The sequence below is a fragment of the Ursus americanus genome, chromosome X, assembly GCF_024610735.1.
Source record: "Ursus americanus isolate L20-20 chromosome X, mUrsAme1.1.p, whole genome shotgun sequence".
Lineage (NCBI taxonomy): Eukaryota > Metazoa > Chordata > Mammalia > Carnivora > Ursidae > Ursus > Ursus americanus.
The window spans coordinates 113394391-113419908 of record NC_142164.1 but is presented as its reverse complement, the minus strand read 5'-3'; the positions used below and the strand labels follow the sequence as shown (position 1 = coordinate 113419908).

At 46.3% G+C, this 25518-nt stretch overlaps 1 protein-coding gene across 1 annotated transcript; it reads left to right on the top strand.

Annotated features, from left to right (window-relative positions):
* Positions 1-1127: 1127 nt before the first annotated feature.
* On the top strand, positions 1128-23773 carry TLR7 (toll like receptor 7). Its single transcript, XM_045788761.2, has 3 exons — positions 1128-1277; positions 1652-1752; positions 18172-23773. The coding sequence occupies exons 2-3, from the start codon at positions 1750-1752 to the stop codon at positions 21319-21321; spliced, it is 3153 nt and encodes a 1050-aa protein (XP_045644717.1). The 5' UTR covers positions 1128-1277; positions 1652-1749; the 3' UTR covers positions 21322-23773.
* Positions 23774-25518: the final 1745 nt, after the last annotated feature.

Here is a 25518-nt window from a genome sequence, read left to right as displayed (position 1 = left end):
CCGAGAGGTAGAACATTCTAGTCTCGTGCCTACCTCCCCACCTCCTTCTTTCCCAAATGTTCTGTGCCAGTTCTCTTCCCAAATAGTTCCTATTTTTGTTACTGTTTTCAATGGGATCTCTCCTCCTATTGCCACTCTGGATCGGTCATTGTTTATATGTGAGACAACGATCGATTTGTACATATTGTTTGCATAGCAAATTGGTCTGATAAGAAGGTATTTGACATTTCCTGCCTGTGTAACTATCGCATACATGGTATGTGCGTCAATTCCAGTACTTGTAAAAAAAATAATATGTCTACTTCATTTAAAAATTTTTTTTTTAGTATTTGACGAGATAATACATACTAAGCAGTTAAAGCAGTGTCTGGCTCCTAACAACCCCCCCCCCGGAAAGATCTCTATTTTTATTGTATCTAGTCGTTTTTCAGCTGATCCGGGGCACCGGTGACTTTTCAGGATATTAACCCTGATCTTTCTCAGCTGATCTCCCCACGCCAACGTGCATTTTTCAAATTCTCTCCAGGTCGATGAGATGGACTCAAGACCTTTGAACATAACTAGATATTTTGACTCTGCCTGTGAAAGGACCCGATCATCAGTGAAGAAGGGAACAGCTCTCGCAAAGACCCCACTTCGAGAAGCAAGGCTTCATAGGACCCCAGGCTACAAGTGCGGCTGATCTTTTTTTTACTGAAGTGAGTCAACCAGCTGGAAGCTCTGGCACTGCTTACAAACCGAAGGGGCCTTTTGAGGGGCGGGGAGGCGAGGACAGAGCATGGTAAATTTAGACCTGTCTCTCCGGTATCTATAAACAGTGGTTCTCAACCTGGGGCGCTTCGGCCCCCCAGGGGATATTTTGCAATGTCTGGAGACATCTGTGGTTGTCACAACTGGCATCTCGTGGGGAGAGGTCAGGGATGCCGCTCAGCAGCTTTCAAGGCGACCAAGAATTAGCTCCCCGGAAAGGCCCATAGAGCTGAGGTTCAGAAAGCCGCCCACAAAAAAAGAAGGAAGGTCAGTCTACTGGGTTGTTTGGATTTAGACAAGACATTGCCCCAGTTATGGTGGTAGATGTAAGAGGAACCTGGTGTTTCTGCAAACCTCCCGCCTGGGGTGGTTTAAACAGTCATGCTCCTCCCCTACAACCCCCCAACCTCGTCTTCACACTGGGAAACGCTGGTGGCCTGGAGCCTCTGTGACTCCATCCTTCCTAAAGACCACCTCTTCGTCTCCGAAGACTGCAGACATAAAATCACTCCATGCAACCCTGAAAGGTATTTTCAAGCCTGGGACAAATTTGGGTAGTTTAACTAATTAGGTGTGTGAGCTGTGCTCAGGGAGTGGGGAGGGCAGGGGAGGGGAGAAGAGGGAACCCCAATCATATGCAAAAAAAACACCCCTTTTTTTTTAATCTAAAGAAAAATTTTGGTAGTCTAAAATGTCAATTCTTCAAAGATAAAGTCAGATGTTGAATAATATTAGAAATGGTTTTTTGGAGTATATCTCTAGTTTATCTGACTTTGAGGAAGTAAATACTGTTAATGGCTGTTTCAAGAGCACATTTTCAAGCAACGTCCCAGCCTGTTTTGAAGCTACAGTCCTTGAACCTCTTTGAAATAAAAAATTCGGTGTTTTCTCTTTATCTTAGTTGATGCTCTTGGGTCCATCTCAGGCTGATCTTGACATCTTTCCTGCTCTGCTCTCTTCAACCGGACTTCCATATTTCTCTGTGGAAGAAGACTAAAAATGGTAAGGACAGCTAAGAGATTCCCTAAAAAAGTGTTCTCTGTAATCTTGATGGGAAGAACTGAAACCAGCTGGCAAGAGAGATGTTTAAGAATTTGTATTCTGCTTCTTTGCTGGGGAAACATCTCGGTGATATTTCGTAATCAAGATTAATTATGGCAGTATTACCTAAGTTCAGATTAATCCCTGCTTGCTCGGTCCAACTTCCTGCAAGAGTTAAGTCGGGGTGCAGCGAGGAGGAACAGATGTTCGAATTGGGGAAATCGCTTCTATGGGTCTCATTTGTCCATCCGACGTTTCTGGCTTTAAAGCCATACAAATCACTGGAGTTACTTCGTGCTTTTTCCAGCCTGTGGTGGCCTCTGAGCGGACACGTATGTGGGGGAGCACATGGGACTAGCAGTGCAGGAGACCTGTGCTGGCAAAGAGACCCAGGCGCGTTTGTGGACGATCATTATGGCTGCAAAAGCAGGTTTTCTTCGGGAACTGTTGGAACTGGGGGGGAAAGAGGCCTCGGTATAGAGCTGCGCTCGTGCCAGCACAGCAGGGACTCGTGGCGATTTATAGCCGAGGAGCGGAGTGGGGGTCGGTGGATGGAAAATGACTAAGGCGAAACGTCAGGGGTGGGGTGGCTTCTGGATAAACCGACTGGACGGGATTCTTGCTGCGGGCAGGCGGGGGAGATCAGCTATCGCCGGGAGGATGGGAGGGGCTGAGGGATTTGATCAGATATCAAGGATGATCAGAGATCAATGGTGAGGGCTTCTCGCTAAACTGACCTAACAGGACTTGCGCTAAAACTGGGCAGACGGACAGAGAAACCCAAAGGTCAGGGCCTAGTGACTGCGAGGAGCTCAGCGAGCAGCCCGAGTACCGAGCCTCACCTTCCCTATCAAGGCAGAACGTTCCAATACCTCTCCGGGTGCCTTCCAGGGCCACCGTGAGGCTCAGGTCACAGAGCATGTGTTCAAGTTCTTTGCAAGCAGTGTGAGCTATTAGGGATGTCACAAATTAGAAAAAGACAGCAGTGACCTTTTTCTGAAGTTATTTTGTTACCCAGATGGGCTGTGATGGAGTACATTCCCCAGGAACCCACACTGAGTTCTAGATCCGAATGTGGGCACCATGGCTCATTCTGTGCCTGAGGTCTAATGAAGAGTTAACCCCGGGGGCACTGCGTTACAGAGGAAACAACTGCTTATAGTTTCATTTCCTAGAAGCTTAGATGTCTATTTTTATGCAAACCCATGCCCACATCTGCATTTGCCCCCTGAGGGATGGAAGGGGGGCACTGGTACTAATAAACACCACTCAGATGTGTTGACCACTTGCTATGGGTCAGGGGTCATGCTAAGGGCTTGATGTCTAGGGTTCTGTTTCAGCTTCAGAGCAGCCTTGTGAGGCTCAGATGAGGGAACTGGGGCTTCAGGAAGTTTAGCAGCTTGAGTGGTCTTGGCTGGGTGGCCTGACGCCGAGAGCCGTGCTCCGGCCCCTCTGCTCTCCGCACCGAGACCAAGGCCGACAACACCATTACCCAGGAGACACTCAGAACATGTGAACTTCCATAACGATGCCTTACTCCTGACGAGAAAAGGAGCAATTGGTAGATCTTTTGTAAGAAAAGACTTGGAAACAATTTTCAAAAGAAGGCATGGAAGAGGCCAGGAAGCACAGGGAAATTATTCGAACTTATTAATAGTTATATGTCCTATCCTTTGATATAGAAACTCCACTTCTAGAAACTCTTTTTAAAGACATGATCAAGGATGGGGCAACTCATTTACCAAGGTAGTCTATGCAGCATGGCAAAGAGAGTATCTCATGCCAAATGTTGGGGAGGGATTACTTAATTGTGGTCCCCCATGAAATAATATGTTATATACAACCATCAAATCCTGTTTTAATTAATTAATTAATTATTAAAGATTTTATTTATTTGAGAGAGAGAGAAGAGAGCACATGTGGGGCGGGCGGGGGGGGGAGAGGAGTGGAGCGGGGGGGAAAGAGTCTCAAGCAGACCCTGTGCAGAGTGCAGAGCCTGACGTGGGGGGATGGTTTACATGAGCACACGTGTTACCTATTTTTCTGAATAGTTTCTCAAAGGAGCCCTGCATTCGAACCATTTTACAGTTGAGAAATCAAGATTCTCACGAGGTAAAATGATTCACCAGAGTCAGAGAGCTCTAATGGGGCAGAATAAGAGTTTAAAATCAAATCGTTCTCGGACACCTGGGTGGCTCAGGTGGTTGAGTGTCTGACTTTTGATTTCAGCTCAGGTCACGATCTCAGGGTCGTGAGATCAAGCCCTGTGTCAGGCTCCACGCTCAGCGGGAAGTCTGCTTGAGATTCTCTCTCTCCCTTTGCCTCTGCCCCTCCCCCCTCCTCCCGCTCTTGCTCGCTCTTTTTCTCTTTCTAAAATAGATAGGGTCGCCTGGGTGGCACAGCGGTTAAGCGTCTGCCTTCGGCTCAGGGCGTGATCCCGGCATTATGGGATCGAGCCCCACATCAGACTCCTCCTCTATGAGCCTGCTTCTTCCTCTCCCACTCCCCCTGCTTGTGTTCCCTCTCTCCCTGGCTGTCTCTATCTCTGTCAAATAAATAAATAAAATCTTAAAAAAATAAAATAAAATAGATAAATCTTTAAAAGATTTAAAAAAATAAAATAAAATGAAATCTTTCCACCGACAAAGCCCTAGCTAAGACTGGAATTCTTCTCACTATGTGAAGTAGACACAGAAATGCAGAAATCAGTATTAGAAAGAAACGTTCCAATAAGTAACCATGGCTAAGAAGTTTTAAAAGTAAAGACATTATTCTGCTCTTAACTGTAGCAAATTTCTCTGTGGCCAAGCAAAGAGATAATGACAAACTTATTTACTAAATTCATCAAACTTGATCATTTCAACGTTTGAAAGATTGTGCTAAAATTAAAGACAATCATTACAGATGAACCACCCAGTGTCTCTGCCTGCCGAGAGCAGATCCCTTCTGTCTCAGAAGCTTGCCAAAGCTTAGGGCTGCGCGGCATATTGTGGCCACAGCCCATACCCGGCTTGCCGCCTATGTTTGCACAGCCTACAAGCTGAGAAAGTTTTTATGTTTTTAAGGGATTGAAAAAGTCAGAGGAAGGGGCGCCTGGGTGGCTCAGTCGGTGAAGCATCTGCCTTTGGCTCAGGTCATGATCCCAAAGTCCTGGGATCGGTCCCGCATTGGGCTCCCTGCTCAGAGGAGAGCCCGCTTCTCCCTCTCCTTCTGAGCCTCTCACCTCTCGTGCTCTCTCTCTCTCTCTCAAATAAATAAATAAATGAATAAAATCTTAAAAAAAAAAGAAAAAGAAAAAGTCAGAGGAAGAATACTATTTCATGACCCATCCCAGTTGCGTTAAATTCAAATTTCAGTGCCCACGAATAGTTTTATTGTTTGTTTGTTTAGATGTTGTCTCTAACCGCCTTTGTACCACATGGCAACCTGCTTGCTGGTTGAGTAGTTGTGAGAGAGACCGGATGGCCGGCAAAACACAAAGTACTTACTAACCGGCCCCTTACAGAGACACAGGCGGATGATTTGGGGGTGGTTTATGGGAAGCAAGCAGACAGGGTATAAGGTCAAATAAGATTTAATATCTTCTGGTCTTTGGTGTCTGTTGTGATGCGTAATAGCTGTCGAGTTGCTAATTTATGTAAGACTGCTTTGTATCATTTTATTCTTTTATTTTGAAAACTAAGTCTGCTGGGCTAACCTGGTAGGAAATAAATGATGACCAGTCTCTATTTTTAGAATAAGTCGGTTATATCCTTTCCTTTTTTTTTTTTTTTCTTTTTTTTGGTTATATAATGAGACTTTGACATTTATGGTAATTACACTTTACAGAGATTAGCCTATAATTAGAAATCTTTCAAAATTTGCAAAAAAAAAAAAAAAGAGGGGGGCTATTTTGTCATAAATTATTAGGGAAATTCCAAGTGGAGTCTCAGTCTATAAAGCAAATAGAAAAAGAGGGAAATCAGAGGCTCCTGAGGTAAAGTGATTCACCAAATTTAAGTCATTTCCTTGTGCTTGGGGCTTGGTTTGCCCCAAGGTGATGTCCACATCACTACCTCGTTATCAAACACTGCTGAATTGGTGGGAGTTCCCTCAGTGAGTTCCGGATAGAGAGCACACCAAGGGGTCACACACAGGAAACTTTCTTTGAAGCAAATAAGGAGACCCTGGGGAATCACTTCCAAAGCCCCTGAGCGGATGTGAGTGGGTTCCTTTTCTTTTGGGTTAAGTCGAATATTCAGAAATGGGAGCTCTGTCACCCACCATCAAGGGGGGCCTGAGGTTGCGTAGGCCGTAGGGGTACTTAGCAAACAGGCCCCTACAGGGATCTTAGGTTAATGAAGCCTGTGCCCTTCAAGGCTGGAGCCTAACATTATAATGAAGCAGAGGGCCCTGTGGGACCAGGGGAAGGGGCTCTAAGAGGGTGCCCCAGAGGAGAACCAGTTTCCACAGGGTGCGGTCTTGGGCTCCTCATCTCCAGTACGGAATATAGGGCCTTGCTGGTCTACAGGCCAGAGCCACATCAGTTTCAACCTCATTAACCCCATGGGGCACAGTTTCAGTATCAACGTGGCAAAGGTTAGTGAATTCAGAGTCACGGGTTTCCAATTGCTCCCTGACTCCCAGCCTCTTCTGTGGCCCTTTCTCATTATTCTCCAGCCAGGCCTCCATTCTGGTTGAACCCAGCCCAGCCCTTCGCAGGATCCCCACCGTGAAATGAGACCCCTTGCTTCCCCAGCTTGCCCGAGGTGACTCCTGCCACCAGCAATGCGTATTCTAATACCCTTTTCAACTCGGGGCCACTTGGCTTTTTTTTTGGCTGTGTGATCTTACAAATAAATTGGAGGAGGCACGGAACACCGGAGCTGTGGGCCCCTGAAGCTTGGCACACAGAAGCCCCAGGAGTGCCCCGTCTGGCGGCCTCCTGCCCGGCTGGCTGGGAAACGGAACGGCAGTGAGCGCGGCCGTGATTGTTCCCAGGCCACCAGCATCCCCATGTCAAGACGACCTGCGGAATCTGGCTGAGAGAGTGTAGCTCTGCAAACCTGTGTGAGCAAGAGCCCCAGGGGAAGGCAAATTACCTACAGACGGACAGGCGAGGGGCTTGGGGGTTCCTTGGTGCCACCGGTAGTCACAGATTTCCTCGTGCGCTCTCTCTGGCCCCCTCCAGGAGGGCCCTCTCCCCCGCTCCCCTCTCTTCCACCCCTGCCTTCTCCTCCCTTCCTGCTCCCCCGAGCACGCTGCAGCCACGGGCAGAGGACATCCATGGGCCCCCTTCTCCTCGTGCGCCTCCCGGCCTGCTGTGCCCACACGTCCTGCCTGAACGCCGCGCCCGGTCCCCAGCCCTGCCTCACGGATCGCTCCAAAACGCTGGGGCTTAAGACAACAACCACCCTATACTCTTACATGCCTGGGGCTCAAGGGTCGGCTGGGCTCCGGGAGGCGGCTCTGGGGCTCCGCATCTCAGGCCCTCAAAGTCAGTTCCCCGGGGCTGGACTCCCCCGAAAACTCCCTCGCTGCCCGGTGTAGCGGTGCCGGGAGCCTCGGGGGGCCAGGGCGCCACGAGCTGGGGCTGCTGGGGGGTGGGGGGGTGTCTCTGGTTCCACGCGGCCCTTCGACCCGGCCGCTGCGGCGTGGCCAGGCCTCTTCCGGGGCCGGTGGCTCAGGGCTTTAAAGAAAGTGGGGAGACAGAGAGATCAAGAGAGAACGAGTGCTGGGTGAGGTGGAAATCCTATCACCTTTTCTACCCCAGCCTTGGAAGTCCCGTGGCCTCACTTCTGCTGCTGCTGTCCGTGGGGACACTCACAAAAGCCTTCCTGGGTTCCAAGGAGGATGGGAGATGGGTCAACAAATGTGTGGTCTCTTGCACTAAGGATGAGATTTTTCTGCTCCTAGCTGGGGCCAGGCTCCCTCCTGGTATGCTAGGTCTCCTCCCTGCTCTCCTGCTCGGGGTCACCATTCCACGGTCTGTCCTTTCTCTCTATGTCGTCGTCATCATCGTCATCCTCATCATGAATGCTTTTTGGGGTTTTTTTTTTTTCTTTCATTCTCACCAGCATTGTAACATGCTGTTCTTTCTCTCATCCTAAAATAAATTATTTTGACCCTACTGGCCCTGTGAATGCCTGCCAGTGTCTTTGTTCCCCTTTGTAAGAAATTTCCCAGAAATGTTTGCTGTTTCCAATCCCTCATTCTTCCAAGAACTTTAAAGTCCTATGTTCTTTGGCTTCATCTTCAAAATAGATCCAGTATCTGGCAAGTTCTCATCACCTGCACCCTTGCCAGCTGGGTCTGTTGCTTGAAATCCTGCAGTAGCCTCTTGACGGGCCTCCGTCCTTCCACCTTTGCCCCTCTGTCTCTTCTCAACATGGCAACCAGGATGAGTCTTCTAAAACGTAGGTCAGGCCGTGTCAGTCTTCAACATGGCACTCAGTGAAAATCACTATCCTTCCTTGGAATGGTCGGCAGGGCCCGGCATGCTTGGTGAGGGGCTGGGGGCCCCCCTTCTTTGACTTCATCTCCTACCCTACTTCTCCTCCCCTTGCTCCGGGCACACCAGTCTTGTTGCCATCTTTGTGAATATTCCAGCATGCTTCCTCCTTTGCCTGAGGCTTGTCCCTCTGCCCGGAACGCTTCTCCCCTGGATAGAGCTGCACGGTCAACTTCCTCCTTCCCTCGAGGTCCGCATGTAGCGGGTATCAATCAATACTTGTTGAAATGTTCATTTTTCACAGTTTCCTTCCACATTGTTATGGTAAGGTTTTAATACTTGCTCTGCAATGTTTAAAATGTCTTTCAGATAAAAGCAAAACATGTTCTTCGTGAAAAAAAAAAAAAACCCTCAAGGAATGGAGGATATCACATGTTCTTGCACTCTCTCTCTCTTTCTCAAATAAATAAATAAATCTTTTTTTTTTTTAAAGTCTATGGGCTCGTGGGTGGCTCAGTCAGTAAAGCGTCTGCCTTTGACTCAGGTCACGATCTCAGGGTCCTGGGATCGAGCTCCGCGTCGGGCTCCCCTGCTTAGCAGGGGGTCTGCTTCTCTCTCTCTCTGTCCCTCTGCTCCTCCTCCCTGCTCGTTCTCTCTCTCTCTAATAAATAAAATCTTTTTCAAAAACTCTAAATAGCACAATATGGAAACATTACAATGCTCAGAATCCTTGAACTGAAATGGAAAGAAACCCAGACCCAGGCAGGTGCACTTGCTGTAACTGTGTGAGGTCACTTGAAGAGGTTGGTCAGCACGCAGTTGGACTCTTGGTTCAGTTGCCCTCTGACCACTGCCTCTTCATCGGTGAGATGGAAATATTTATATGTCCTTTCAATTTCACCGTCAGGGCTCAGCGATGGAATATCGATACCGTGTCTTCTTCAGCATCTGACCTGTAATAAGCACGTGGTAAAAGGCAGTGTTTTAAAAACACAAACATGACTGATGACCGTTCAATGTGAATTCTACATTTTCGATTTTAAGAAAAAGAGGTGATTTACTGAGAGAAGAGAGCACCTGTGCGTACAGAGTCAAACATTCCCATTTTAACCGTATTTAGCTCGTTAATCGAGCATCCAGATTTACCCAGTGTGTTTGCCCGTGTAATTAGCTATGATTCGCAGCCAAAGCTGAGCTTATGTCGTGGTGTATTCTGTTACTTTACAAATCAGATTACTGGAGGGCGCGTGTCTTTAGGCAGTTGGTGCCAAAAAAGCAAGCAAAACAAAATAATGTGGATTATTTGTATCACATGAAAAAATAGGTCTGGCTCAACAGCAAGTGAACTCTTTTTGAAGACTTTTATTTATTCATATATTTTAAGTAATCTCTACAGCCAACGTGGGGCTCCAACTCACAACCCCAAGATCAACAGTTAGATGCTTCACCGACTGAGCCAGCCGGGTGCCCCTCTGGCGTCGAGTGAACTCTTATTACCATTAGTTGAAGCAGGTAGTTCCCAATGGTTTGAAAGGGGACATTTTCACACTTGAGGAATAAAAGAAAACCTGACATCTAAAACTTTATTCATTTATTTGAGAGAGAGAGAACGAGCAGGGGGAGGAGCAGAAGGGGAAGGAGAGGGAGAGAACCTCCAACAAACTCTGCATTGAACATGGAGCCCAGTGCGGAGCTCGATCTCACAACCCTGAGATCACGACCTGAGCCGAAAGCAAGTGTCAGACACTCAACCGACTGAGCCACCCAGGTGTCCCAAACTTCGCATCCTTCAATCATCTTCTCAAGAATATCTTTTAAATTTGGAAGCCTCAAAAGGTTATTATTTCTCTTTAAAAATTTTAGAAAGGTTTTGTTCATTGAGTCCGTTTTTTTTTTCCCTCCTTTGCTTGATCAGAGCCCAACCTCTTGTTGCAATTAATCTTCGCTTTGGCATCGATGGTAGAACGCAAACTCGCTGGTACCTCGGAGTTCCAGGCATCACAAGGGCCAGCTGGCCTGGGGCTCAACTATGGAGCATAGGGTGTGCCTGCTCCCAGGAGAGACGAATGACCTCTGTGCTCTCACTGGGGTTTCAGGTTCAAGGGAACAGAACTGAGAAAGGATCGAGTAGGGGACCTTCTAAGTTTCTCTTCCCACGGCCTTCCTCCGCCACTGTCCCCTTTCCTTCTGTGGCACTTTCCCACTTTACCCCTTCCTTTTAGAGGTCCCAAGCCCTCCCGGTGTCTCCTCACTTCCTTGCCAACAATCCGACCTTTGGAATACTTTACTATTTATGACCATTCAATATGTGTCTTCCATGGGATTTTAAGAAAGTTCAAAGCCTTGATCTATTCAGCAGATATTGATCTCATGCTCCCTATGTGACAGGCATCGTAATGATAGAGCCCGTGTAAAGACAAGCAAGGTTCTGGACCTAAAAGTGTTCACCACCCAGAGGGAGAAATGGTGCGTTGACATGGAGCCTTCTAGAAAGGTGGTATAACAGAGCAGCCAAGAGTGCAAGCTCCGTGTCTGAATGGCTTGAGTCTTACTTTGGGCCGCTTCTGCAGGCTCTGCATTTCCCTCTCCTCATCCCAAACAAACCTATTTCTTAGAATCGCAATGATGATGAAATCGTTTGCTAAATGCTGTTGGTTGAAATGAGCGGCATGTGAACAGACGTACAGGTTTTGTAGGCGATATAATTTCTTCTCATATTTGGCAGTCTTGCATTGAATTTCCTGAGTTAATTCTATGCGCAAGTTTAATACAGACTAAGATTTTGTCTAGACCAGGGGTTTGCAAACTACTGCCTGTGGGCCGAATCTGTCTAGCCACCTGTGTTTGTATGGCTCATGAGCTAAGGATGGTTTTTACAACTTTAATGAGTTACATTCTAAATGGTAATTTAAATACCCACATAATCGTCTCAATTTTGCCTAAAATATTTACTCTCTGGCTCTTCACAGAAAAAGTTTGCCATCCCTTGGTCTAGAACTTTCTGCAATGTATCTGCATGCACGAGTACTGTAGCCTCAAGCCAACTATGGCCCTTGAGCACCTGAAATATGGTTAATGTAACTGAGAAACTGGATTTTAAAATTGCATTTAATTTTAATTAATTTAAATTTAAAGAGCTACATGTGACTGGTGGCTATCCTATTAGACAGAGCAACTCCAGACCATTTTAAGTGTAAAGATTCTATATTCTGTCAATGTTCCTCAGCCACTACCCAGAGGCTGTAGGAGTCAAGGGGAAGGCAGCATTCCTAATCAGATTCTTTGCCATGGACGGGCTTCCATCGTCTGCTGGAAAATACTTAATGGAAAGTGCTTGAAAATTGCACGAGAGCACACACGTTCTCTTAAGGCTGCTATTGACTCTGTCCGTTCATCTGTTTGCATTTGGGGTAAAGCAGGAGGCTTTTTCAGCCCTGCAGGGCCCCAGATTAAGGAAGTCTTCATCAACTTTCGAGTTCTGGCTGTAGGCAGACCAAACCTCACTTGGCAGAGCTGTACTTCCTTCCATCCCTGCTTGCAGATGGCTGACTTCAGCCGCGGCTCATGCCTCTCCTAAGACTGCTAAAAACAGTAAGAAGCCCTCAACATGCATCATCGTTCCGAATCTTGCCAAACCATTTCCCCAAGAGTAAAGTCACAAGTCCCGGTTGGCATTCGGAGGCTGTCCTGTGCAGCACGGTGACGGTAGTTAACAATACTGTATTGTATATTTGAAAGTCGCTAAGGGAGGAGATCTAAAAAGTTCTCACCACCACCACAATTGCAACGGTGCGAGGTGATGGATGTTAACTAGACTTACTGCGATCATCTTACCATATACACGCTTGTTAAACCATTATGTTGAACACCTTGAACTAATACGACGTTGTATGTTAATTATCTCTCTGTAAAATTGGGAAAACAAAAGAAGAGAAGTCACAGTTGATGCGTGTTCTGCCTTCCAAGATGGCGTAGGGGATGGTTTTATCAGGCATTTTGCAATGGTGTGACATGCGTTGCTAGCTTTCCAGCCTCCGATGTCTGAATCTGTCTTGCCCATAGCCTAATAACATCGATGTCACATATTTTTGGTTCTCTCACGAGCAGCAATTTATTTCCAAGTTTCTAAATTCTACACTGGCTAAAAGTAGGTTTGCATTTGTACAAGAGAAAATCCAATTAACCCTGGCTTAGTATAACAACCTTGTGATTTCTTATAAACTCCTAGGGGTCAGCAGCTCTGAGCCAGTATTTGTACTCTGCTCTGTGAGATCGTGCGAGGACCTGGGCGCTCTGGGTCGTCGACCTTGTTGCTTCACCATCCCTAGCACATTTTCCTCATTTGCAAAATTCAAGATAGGTAGCTAAAACACCCGTATTACAGGAAGCCAGATGGAAGTAGACAGGAAGAAGGGGAACGGCCCCACCATTTAAGGGCATAGCCCAGAAATTGCACATTTCGCTTCCTCTCACATCACATTGGCTTTAACTTAGTCACGAGGCCATGCTTAGCTGCAAGGGAGTCTGGGAAATAGAATCTTTTTTTCAGAGTGGCGCATGTCCAACTATCAATGGAGACTATCACTATGAGATGAAAGAAAGGGGACAAAGGTATGGGCAGATATTTAACAATCTCTAGACTCGATGAGGATGATAAAAATAACTAATTTAAAGCATCAGAAAATACCACATGAAATAACAACGTACAATTAAGCTCCACATATACAAGTGTCAGCATCTTGTCTGGAAAGAACTAAAGAACTTTCTACATTTTTATTTTAAATCCATGTGTTTTTTTCTCTCCTCCACTCTGTTTTGAGCTCTTTAAGGGCAGAGACTGTATGTTTACTGCCCCTAGTAGGTATTCAATAAATATTTGTCAAATGAAAGAATGAATATGTCAGCGGAATTCTGATATTTTTTTATAAATTCTTTCTCACCAGTTACTTGGTACAATTCCTAACTAAGGAATTGTTGGGGAATTTTCTGGTCCGGGTCCACTGTCTTGGTCCTGGACAGCTGCCTGGGTCCTTGGTGTGTCTTGTGTTGTTGTTTCCATGTCCACCATTCTCTTGGAGGGGGCTCTTCTGCTGAGCACGGTGGCTGCCTCGCAAGCGGACGTGGGTAGTGGAGTACCAAGCCAAGACTGGGAGCCGGTTCTTCCAACCCTCAGTCCAGAGTGAGGGTTGTCCCCTCATGTATAATCAGGGCAGTAGAAGATGAGAGGAGGGAATGAATACTTCTCTCTGGGTTCATCCCAGAGAGTGTCTTGAAGAAGATGGGTTTAAACTGGGCAGTAGAAAGCAGAGCTTCTGCAACCTTTCTCCCCATGGAATCCTCAGGCAAATAGATGAGATAGAATGTTATCCCTCGGCAAGTCTGGGGCTGTAGCCTAAAGCAATCTACTCCAAGGAGCAATTTGTTGGAAGTATTTTGCTTTATTTCATTCATGCGTGCATTCATTCTCCTATTCATGTATTTAGCAAACATAATGCAACACGAATTCAGTGCCAGGCATTGTTTTACACTAGGACACACAAAACCCTGCTCTCTCAGAGCTTATCTTCTCATGCAGGATAGACATTAAACAAATAAGCACAGAAGTCATAAGCACATAAACTACCGGCAAGATAATTTCTGATTGTGCTCAGGGCCAGGAAGGAAATAAAGCCGGGTAATGTAGTACAGAGTACATTTACCTCTCTGCACCTCAGTGGACTCATCTGTAAAATGGAAATGAATAATAGAGGTCTACGGTTCCAAAACCCCCGGACTGAAAGCTTTGTCCTAACTCAGTCAATGGCAAACGCATGACCTGAATTCATTTGGAGGTGACTCTTGACCTGAACTGAACGAGCTGGTTCTGTGCCCGCATGCTTGCGTGCTTACGTATATTGACCGACCTTCCTTCCTTCCTTCCTTCCTTCCTTCCTTCCTTCCTTCCTTCCCCACTTAGTGTGGAGAATTCTTTGTTTCACTGCACAAATTTTTGTGTGTTTGATTATGGGATGCCGCCCCGGGCCCCAGTAGGAATATTACATAATATGTGGATACATATATCATATTCCTTTCTAAGATCTGAAAAATTCTTAGTTCCAATACACTTCTAACCCCAAAGGCTTTGGGTAAGGATTGAGGATCTGTAGTACCACTCACATGTGGTTATTAAGAGGATTAAATGAGTGAATATATTTAGACACTGAAACTGATGCTCAGAATATAGTAAGTTAACAAATGTTACTGTTGTCACTAGTACTACATGGAAGGGTATTTAGGTAAGTGGGCCGGAGAAGGTCTGTCTGCATATGTGTGATTTGTGCAGACAGCTAAGGGATGAGAATGACCAGGCTGTGGGAGGAGGAGAAAGATAATTTCAGGAAGACGAAACAGCAAGTGCCAAGACCTGCTTGAATGCAGAACAGAAAACAGGCCAGATGTCTGGCATGTGATCAAAGTAGGGGAAGGATGGTTCAAGGTCATGGAAGTAGGCTGGAGTCAGAACATGCATGATATAAGCAATAATAAGGATTCAAAGTATAATAGGAAGCCGTTATAGTTGATGGGATTCAGGTTTATAAAGACTGCCCTTGTGCCGTTTGATGAATGAATTGTAGAGGAGAAGGAGAGTTGGGGGAGCAGTTGGGAGTCTCTCGTGGTGGTCTAGGTAAGACCCAATGGCTAATGGCAGGAAGGAGGTGGTGGTAGACAAGGAGAAAAGTGGACAGGTGCAAGAAAAAGTCTAGAAATAAGGGAGAAAAAAAGACTTTCTGATTAATTTTTCCTCCTGGTTCATACTATGTCCATATGTAGAGGCTAAAAATGTCACAGTCATTGTCGCAGGTGTGTTAAGGGCAGGGTTTGCTGGACCCAGCTCCTACAGGCCTGCCAGAGCAGCTCTGCACATGTCTCCCCAACTGTGCACTCAGTGACATCGCAGTGGCAACTCGCACTTGTGGGAACTGGCAGGTGCTATAGACAGGACTTCACAAACCAGAGATGTGTGTTGGGGGAGGACAGCCGGTTGTTAAATATTTACCAATACACCGCTTTTCTGTAACTAAACTGCCTTCATCTTAGAGCAGCCACTTCCCCTCATCATAGAAATACTTAAGCCAGGCATATTCTGGAAACTCCGTGTGGTGATAGCTGTCACTTCATGTTTTTAACTCTGCTAATTCGGGGATCCTCCCAGTTCTTCCCAGGAGCTCGTCTAGTTCGTGGGAGTGGGATCAGAAGAAGGCACCTGGTTGATGATTTGTCTTTTATTCATTTTGGCCCCCTTTGGAATACAGCACATCTCCCAGGGCCACAGTAACGCCCTTTACAGCGTTACTTATTACCATCTGATACCAGGGTTCATGAACCCATCATATCTTCTGACAGAAGCATAGCTGGAGATGGGGTCCAGGGGCTGGGATCCTATAATCAGGGACCATAAAAATAGCTCACTCTGTTTCTCTCCTTTTCCCATCTTGACCCAACCCCTCTCCCCTGATTTCTGCTTAATCTTTGAGTAAGATTGATGCTCAAGGGAGATAGACCATATTTACCTAAGGGCCTCCTGTACACCCTGGCCTGGCGCCCTATCTTCCCAGGGATCTGAATGCTCCAGATTGGGGGGTAAAACCTTAAAGGGTAACTAGAATTCTGGTGGCTGGAAATGGTAGAAAAAGAGTAGTCCAGGTGAAAGGACTTGTAAGTCGGGGAACTACAAACTGGGCTTGGGTTAGTGACCTAGAGAAGCTGGGAGGGGCAGTGTACCAGGTCAGCCTGGACAAGTAGATAGGGGACAAATTATGGAAGACGTGGGATGCCATGATAAAAAGTTAGGACTCATTCTGTAAAAAAAGAAAAAAAAAGAAAATCATTTTAAAGACTTCAGAGTAATGTAATCTGATTAATGTTTGGGAAGTTTAATGGTTAGGGTGGATTCAAAGAGCGAGGGCCCAAGGACGAGGATGAGGTTTTAGAGTGGACCGAGGGTGGAATCATCTCAGGTGAAATCGTGTCAGCTTAAAGGGCAAAGCAAGGAGGCTGTCAAGAAGGTCCGTGAAGAACGTCAACTGGACTCAGTGAATGGTTTTGATGAGAAGGAAGAGGAGACAAGGTGGTGAAAGAGGAAAAAAAAAAGATAATGTTGTACTTCTTTTTTTTTTTTTTAAGATTTTATTTATTTATTCGACAGAGATAGAGACAGCCAGTGAGAGAGGGAACACAAGCAGCGGGAGTGGGAGAGGAAGAAGCAGGCTCATAGCGGAGGAGCCTGATGTGGGGCTCGATCCCATAACGCCGGGATCACGCCCTGAGCCGAAGGCAGACGCTTAACCGTTGTGCCACCCAGGCGCCCCGATAATGTTGTACTTCTAACCTCAACGAATTGTAGGCATATAAAGGTGTATGAAGAAGCTCCTCTCGAGATCCTTCTGAAGCACCTTGCATTAGAGAAAAAGAAAGCTGAGGGAGAATTCGCTTAGTTACCTTTCTATTAGAGGAATTAAGGGAAGTAGACATTTGGTTTATTAGATATCAGCACAGTTGGCTGATTGAGTCAGTTGGGAGGACAAAAGCATTAATTGATCTAGAAACCTGTTGTAGAGATACAGACTAGATCATTCCATGGATTAGCACTAGTTAAGCTAAAGCCAGTGCTCTGGAGTAAAATATTGGTAGAAATCCTGAAACTTGAGGGCAAGTCCCTGGTTAAACCACCCTCCAAGGCAGGGCTGGTTCAAGTTCATACGGTGACTAGCAAAGCTCTTCAGTATTCCCCATACTACCTTTTAAGGTCTTTCTCCCCAGGGCCCCATTGTCTCTCATGGTAAAGCTGGTTGCCCAAGAATCACCATTCTGGGTAGGTTTCAGGATGTCCCAGTTTGCCTGACAGAGTCTTGGTTTTCTGCCTATAGTTTTAGTGCAGTTATTACTAGGCCCCCCTTCCTTTCACTCCCATAAATATCATCTTTGATCAGTCAGGACTCACCGAGGCCATGCCCTGACTCTCTGCTCTCTCCTTTCCAAATGTACGTAATGTGAAGCCAATGTGTAAGGGGAACGTTCATCCCCAAATCATCTCGGATTTCCAAAAACAATCCAAGAGGAAAGCCAGCTCATAGAGTGGCAGCGCCTAAATGGCGGTGAGTGTCCTCGGGCAAATCAGCCACTATTGGTGAGCTAGGTCTTCATCTGTAAAATGGGGATAACGGATCTCTTAATTTTTCTACTTAGAATATTAAGGGGCTTGAATATTGTGAAAGCCTCTTGTAACGCGTACCAGGGCGGGCTTGTTAACAAGCAAACGGTAACTGCACTAAAGTCTTTTTTTTTTTTAAGATTTTATTTATTTATTTATTTATTTATTTATTTATTTATTTGAGAGAGAGTGAGTGAGCGAGAGAGAGAGAGAGAGCACAGCAGGGGGAGAAGGAGAGGGAGAAGCAGGCTCCCTGCTAAAGAGGGAGCCCGATGCGGGGCTTGATCCCAGGACCCTGGGATCACGACCTGAGCCAAAGGCAGATGCTCAACCAACTGAGTCACCCAGGCGCCCTGCACTAACGTCTTAATGTGTCATTCTCCCCAATATATTTTCATTTTAATATTCCTTCTTCTGCAAATTTCAGACTTTGGCAGCTAGTTGATAGCTCCTCCGTTGTACTGTTTTAAATAACAGTGACGGGGAAAATGCTGCTTCTACCACCTTCAAAGCTATGAAACCGAAAAGCTAACATGCTAAAAGCTAAATGCGTAACTCGATTATCATGAACCTCCGTAGTAGGGCAGGTACAGTCATGGGGGGTGGGGGATACCGTTCAGGCAATTGAGAATAAGACCCAGGTTGTTTATTTTAAACTGTAGCAAAAGAGAGGCAGCAGATGGGAAATTTCAAATCTGATTCTTGGTGTATTTTAGAATGATTTCGAGGGATGGTGATTTGTTCTTTCTTATACTTTCAGGTGTTTCCAATGTGGACATTGAAGAGACAGTTCCTTGTCCTTTTAAACATAACCCTAATTTCCGAACTCCTTGGAGCTAGATGGTTTCCTAAAACTCTGCCCTGTGATGTCAGTCTGGATGCTCCGAAGGCCCATGTGATCGTGGACTGCACGGACAAGCATTTGACGGAAATCCCTGGAGGTATCCCCACCAATGTCACCAACCTCACCCTCACCATTAACCACATACCCAGCATCTCCCCAGCCTCCTTCCACCAGCTGGACTATCTCGTAGAGATCGATTTCAGATGCAACTGTATACCTGTTCGACTGGGGCCCAAAGACCATCTGTGCCCCAGGAGGCCGCAGATAAAACCCAGAAGCTTTAGTAGACTCACGTATTTGAAATCCCTTTATCTGGATGGAAACCAGCTTCTAGAAATACCTGAAGGTCTTCCTCCCAACCTGCAGCTGCTGAGCCTTGAGGCCAACAGTATCTTTTCTATCATGAAAGATAACCTAACAGAACTGACCAACATAGAAAAGCTCTACTTGGGCCAAAACTGTTATTTTCGCAACCCTTGTAACGTTTCGTTTTTCATCGAAAAAGATGCTTTTCTAAGTCTGAAAAATCTAAAACTGCTCTCCCTAAAAGATAACAATATCACCTGTGTCCCTACTACTTTGCCATCTACTCTAACAGAACTCTATCTTTATAACAATGCCATCGTAAAAATACAAGAAGAGGATTTTAATAACCTCTATCAACTGCAACTTCTTGACCTAAGCGGAAATTGCCCCCGTTGTTACAATGTCCCATTTCCTTGTACACCCTGTGAAAATAATTCTCCCCTACAGATCCACCCATTGGCTTTCGATGCACTGACAGAATTACAAGTGTTACGTCTGCACAGTAACTCTCTTCAGCATGTGCCCCAGAGATGGTTTAAAAACATTAAAAAACTGAAGGAGCTGGATCTTTCCCAAAATTTCTTGGCCAAAGAAATTGGGGATGCCAAATTTTTGTATCTTCTTCACGACCTTGTCCAATTGGATCTGTCTTTCAATTATGAACTTCAGGTCTATCGTGCAGCTCTGAATCTGTCAGATGCATTTTCTTCACTGAAAAACCTGAAAGTGTTGCGGATCAAAGGATACGTTTTTAAGGAGTTGAGCAGCTATAATCTTTCCCCGTTACGGAGTCTTTCCAATCTTGAAGTTCTTGATCTCGGCACTAACTTCATAAAAATTGCGGACCTCAGCATATTTGAACAATTCAAAACATTGAAAGTCATAGATCTTTCAATGAACAAAATATCACCTTCAGGAGATTCAAGCGAAGTTGGCTTCTGCTCTAGCACCAGAACTTCTGTAGAAGGTCATGCACCCCAGGTCCTCGAAACATTACATTATTTCAAATACGACGAGTACGCAAGGAGTTGCCGGTTCAAAAACAAAGACACTCCTTCTTTCTTGCCTTTTAATAAAGATTGTTACACGTATGGGCAGACCTTGGACCTAAGTAGAAACAATATATTTTTTATCAAGTCCTCTGATTTTCAGCATCTTTCTTTCCTAAAATGCCTAAATTTGTCAGGAAATACCATTGGCCAAACTCTCAATGGCAGTGAATTTCAGCCTTTAGTGGAGTTGAAATATTTGGACTTCTCCAACAACCGGCTTGATTTACTCTACTCAACAGCATTTGAGGAGCTGCACAACCTGGAAGTTCTCGATATAAGCAGTAACAGCCATTACTTTCAATCAGAAGGAATCACTCACATGTTAAACTTTACCAAGAACCTGAAAGTTCTGAAGAAACTGATGATGAACTACAATGACATCGCTACCTCCACCAGCAGGACCATGGAGAGCGAGTCTCTTCGAATTCTGGAATTCAGAGGAAATCATTTGGATGTTTTATGGAGAGATGGTGATAACAGATACTTAAAATTCTTCAAGAATCTGCGGAATCTAGAGGAATTAGACATCTCTGAAAATTCTCTGACTTTCTTGCCCTCTGGAGTTTTTGACGGCATGCCTCCGAATCTAAAGATTCTCTCCTTGGTCAAAAATGGGCTCAATTCCTTCACTTGGGAAAGACTCCAGTATCTGAAGAATCTAGAAACTTTGGACCTCAGCTACAATGAGCTGAAAACTGTCCCTGAGAGATTATACAACTGTTCCAGAAGCCTCAAGAAACTGATTCTTAAGTATAATCAAATCAGGCATCTGACAAAGTATTTTCTACAAGACGCTTTCCAGTTGCGGTATCTGGACCTCAGCTCAAATAAAATCCAGATTATCCAAAAGACTAGTTTTCCAGAAAATGTCCTCAACAATCTGGAGATGTTACTTTTGCATCACAATCGGTTTCTGTGCACCTGCGATGCTGTGTGGTTTGTCTGGTGGGTTAACCATACGGAGGTGACCATTCCTTACTTGGCCACGGATGTGACTTGTGTGGGGCCAGGAGCACACAAGGGCCAGAGTGTAGTCTCTCTGGATCTGTATACCTGTGAGTTAGATCTGACTAACCTGATTCTGTTCTCACTTTCCCTATCGGTGGCTCTTTCTCTGATGGTGATTACAACAGCAAACCACCTGTACTTCTGGGACGTGTGGTATAGCTACCATTTCTGTAAGGCCAAAATAAAGGGGTATCGGCGTCTGACATCCCTGGATTCTTGCTATGATGCTTTTGTTGTATATGACACTAAAGATCCCGCGGTGACAGAATGGGTTTTGGATGAGCTGGTGGCCAAGTTGGAAGACCCAAGAGAGAAACATTTTAATTTATGTCTGGAGGAAAGGGATTGGTTACCAGGGCAGCCGGTTCTGGAAAACCTTTCCCAGAGCATACAGCTTAGCAAAAAGACGGTGTTTGTGATGACAAACAAGTACGCGAAGACTGAGAACTTTAAGATAGCATTTTACTTGTCCCATCAGAGGCTCATGGATGAAAAAGTGGACGTCATCATCTTGATATTCCTTGAGAAGCCCCTTCAGAAATCCAAGTTCCTCCAGGTCCGGAAGAGGCTCTGTAAGAGTTCTGTCCTTGAATGGCCGACAAACCCACAGGCTCACCCATACTTCTGGCAGTGTCTGAAAAATGCTCTGGCCACAGACAATCATGTGACCTATAGTCAGGTGTTCAAAGAGACGGTCTAGGCCTTCTTTGCAAAACAGGACTGCCTAACTTACCAAGGAGAAGCTTGGCTGCCTAGATTTTCTGATCTATGTCTCACTAAAAGGGTGTTTTTCAACTCTCTAAGACCGGGATGGTCCAAATCAGAGAGGAGAGTCACAGTGACAAAGGAGTTGGAACAATGGAATTTATATAATGCATCGAGTCATCTTTCTTAACTCTCTGGGACTCCATTTGCACTTGAGCCTCTCCTTTCTGTTCCTGGATCGATACTATTGGGAGGATGGCGGCAAGGAGAGGACGCGAGGCTCTCATTCTCCCGTAATTCTCTTGTGATTATTAAATATACACACAATCTCGAAATACTGACAAGAATTGCACTTCTGCCCGTAACAAGTACTGGTGTGTCTAGCAACAGGGTAAGAGATGCTCAGGGTCTGCGTATGTGACATTACAATGTACCAGACTTCGTGAAATGAAAACACAAGTCAGCTCCCCAACTGATGGCTTCCGTGTCACCCAGTGCCCCCTTCTGTGCAGATCGAGCGTTGACTCCCGACGGGTGGTTGCCTAGGTGCCACTCTCTTTGCCCTTGGGCCTGTTGCTGGGTTCCGTGTGGAAATAGTGAAAAACATCTTTACCACTGATGGACTATGTGGACTATGTCCACTTACACATGGAAAAAATTGAAGTGATCTGCCTTTATACAAAGTGAGGCTCTTTCCCTTTGATGATAATTTACCTGCTTAAATATTGTCATGGACTGAATGTTCCCTCCCAAATTCAGATGCTGAAATCCTAACCCCCCAGTGTGACGGTGTCAGGAGGTGGGGCCTTTGGGAGGTGATCGGGTCATGAGGGTGGAGCCCTCGGGAATGGGATCAGTGCCTTAGGAGAAAACCGCAGAGACCTAGCTTGCTGTGTTCCCGCCGAGCCCGAGGATACAAAGAGAAGTCACCAACCTGCAGCTCAGAAAGGGCCCTCCCCAGAACCAGACAGTGCTGGCACTCTGAGCCAGGATTTCTGTCCTTCAGAACTGGGAGAAATAGTGTGTGTTAAGTCATCCGGTTTATGACGTTTCCTTACGCAGCAGCCTGAGGCGACTCAAACAAGTATTTTTATCTGCGTTGCAAAGTTCTGTGTCCAAAGTAACATTGTCTCATGCAATTGGTCTTTCAGACTGCTTTGCTACCTAATATCGTATATCTGTAATTATCTCCCAACTCGATCCGTCAATATTAGATGGTTATGATAGTGGACTGCAGGAGGAGCCCAAGAACGTTCATGTATTTACAGCTATCGGGCAGGGACGACAGTTCTATGGATTTGTTTAAATTGCAGTGAGGCGGAAGGGAGAGGAGAAACTGAGGTTTACAGACCTGAACGCTCAGAAGGCTTCAGTCTTGAACACCAACTTTCCTACTCAAAGGCAGCAACAGAAAGGACCAAGGCATACCGAAGACACCCATACTTTCAACTGAGTCTAAAGTCACATGAGTTCAACGTTTGAAACCCAATCGCTTGGCTTTATTTCATGAGAGCGATTATCTACAGAGGAGCATTCGTTGGGAGATACTATGTATGCGTGAAATGCTGAAGCTTTTCCTTTGAGTATAATTGTAAATAAATACACAGTATATGCATTCTTTCCAAAGGACTTGTAATCGGTAAGGGTTACGCATTCCCAAACCAGTCTCTGGAATGAATAAAGACATAAGCTGCTAGAGCCAACTATTTGACAACATCTTTAAGCTTTATTGTACTTAATAGATGCCTTTCTTCTTCTTCAGTGAAAACACAAATAATGTCATAAAACTTGGCTCTTGGCCATCATAAAGCTTCTTCGATTAAAACACATCAACACATAAGGTTGAAGCGATTTTGGTGATTTATAAACCATAAAGCACTTGAAGACAGCTTAAACATCTTGTGAAATGGATTAAGAGGAAGGGAAACTGAAAATAAAGCATCTCAGAAACCGCAGCGTATTTTGACATGAGGTTACGTACAGGCTTTGTTGTAGGAAACAACCAAAAGCACATCGACAAATGGTTTTCATCTTAAATTCCTTGTAATCTTGGGCAGTCACTCTCTGAACCTTCAGAGGGCCTTCCGTGGAGTTCTGGGCGACGGGAGCCACTAACTCAGGCTACCAGGAGCGCATGACTGCCAGGTCCCCTCCAAAGCCCTGAGTGTCCTGCTGCTCAGCGGACCCGCCTCTGGTGGGCTCTACTCTGGAAGGGACTCCCGACTGTCCGTGAATCCCACTCCACTGTCAAGGCTTGGCCCCCAGCTCCTTTCCCCCTGGACTTGCAAGGTTGTGTCCTTCCTCCTCAGACACATCACGTTCCTCAGCGAGACTGGGGATCCAAGTCTCTGTGGTAGCCAAGCCAAGGCGGGGGTGGGGGGTAATTGGTCAGGCAAGTGTTACAGCTGAGAAAAGGCAAAGCAAGCGTCTGCTGTCTCGAGAGGAGAGAGGGGAGGAGCATGATCATAGCCCCATTCCTGCGTGGGTCTCCTGGCCCCACCCTCACATCTGTTTCCAGCTGTTTGGACACTCCCAGGTCTAGATGGTCTCTTAAGTGTAAACAGAAAGTATAGAGCACGTGGGGGGATGGTGACCTGAGAACCTGGGCATGTCATTCCCCGGGCTCCCAGGAAACTAAAGGCATAGCAAGGACACACGCCCTTCCTTGTGGGGAGGCATCCCCCCCAAACCCGCTTTTTATGTACTTCCGCCTTCTCCTAACCAGGAGGAATGGCAGAAACAGGTTGCACATCTGGCTGCATTTTAAAATGGGGGGTGGGGATAAGGTTCAGTCTGTGGGAGGGGAAGGCAAAACGGGCTGTGCATTGGAGAACCCCAGGACTGAAAATTAACCCCTTTCACTGGGTTAATGTGATGCAAGAGAACAGGAGGAGACCAAGCCACCAACCAAGCAACCAACCCGCCGAGTGAAAGGGAAGGGTTGAAGAAAAAAGAGTCCCAGGTGACGCCGAGGGTGCGCTACGCTGGGGGCAGTGTGCTGTTTCAGCTTTCTTCTTCTTTTGCCTCCCCCTCCCCCTCAGTTTCCTTTGGCTTTAGACGCCCCGCGGCGAGCCGAGCCTCGGGTAATGCACACGAATGAAGAGAAAGAGCAGTGGCTGCAGGTGGGATTCTTCTGTCTGGAAGCGGTGGTTTTGTGTGTGCTGTTGGTGTAAAAAGGATCTCTTCCCCACCACCTTCCCCGGGGCCCTGGCCGGACTCTCTGCCCCATTCAAATTCATATTCTGTCATCTTATCTCAAATCTCAACCCTGTGAGCTAAGAAACTGGATGAGATCTGGTCCTCTGCCTTTAAGATTACCTTCGTCTTGGATTGTAGTCCGTTTCTAACGTGTTTGCCAGACGCTTCACTGGTTGTATTTCCCCACATTTATATGGATCCCTTCTCCCTCTTGGAGATTTCTCTTAATTCAATGTTTTGGAAGAGCCCGGACTTACACTGACTGAGGAGGTCTGAGTTCCGGTGTCTCACGAGGAGCATGGTCCGGCAACAGTCTGGTAGGATCTGGAAGGAGAAAGGAAGTCCTGGTGGCCTCGTGGCAGTTTTCTGACAGCCCTAGAGCCCCCCAGTGGGCAGGGTGAGGCAGGCAGCTGCTTCCACACACAGCAAACGGCTCGGAAGGTGGCAAACCCTAAGGGTGGAGGCCAGACAACCACAGCCAGCTAGGACTCCCCATCTGGCTTGTAGGATACACGTGACTGCTTCCCTTCACGCTGGCCCCGGCGACGCGGTGGGTCGTAGTTTCCAGGCGCTTTCATCGTGGCGAATTGCATGAGTTGACATCTTGAGCAGAAGTGTAGTAACGCCTCCACGAACCCGTAACTGAAGCTCATTGTCCAGGACGCCACACTGCTAAGCCGAGTACTCGGGCTGTTTTGGAAATTAGAACTAGTCTCCTGACCTGTAGCACCGCCGCCCCCCCCCCCCGCCCCGGGACAGGGGGACATCCCCCAGGGCCAGGTGCATATGCGAGCCCGCCAAGCAGGACTCTGTCACCTTAAGTACAAGGGTTTCCAGCGCCCACCTCTCTGTCCTAGGCCTGCATTCCCATGATTTAGTGGCCTTTCAAGTGGACCATCGGAACGGAAATACCCGATTAATTTATAACCTGCCAGGTATTGTTTTAACGCACGACTCTTCTCCATTAACACATCATGATGGATTGATTTGTGAG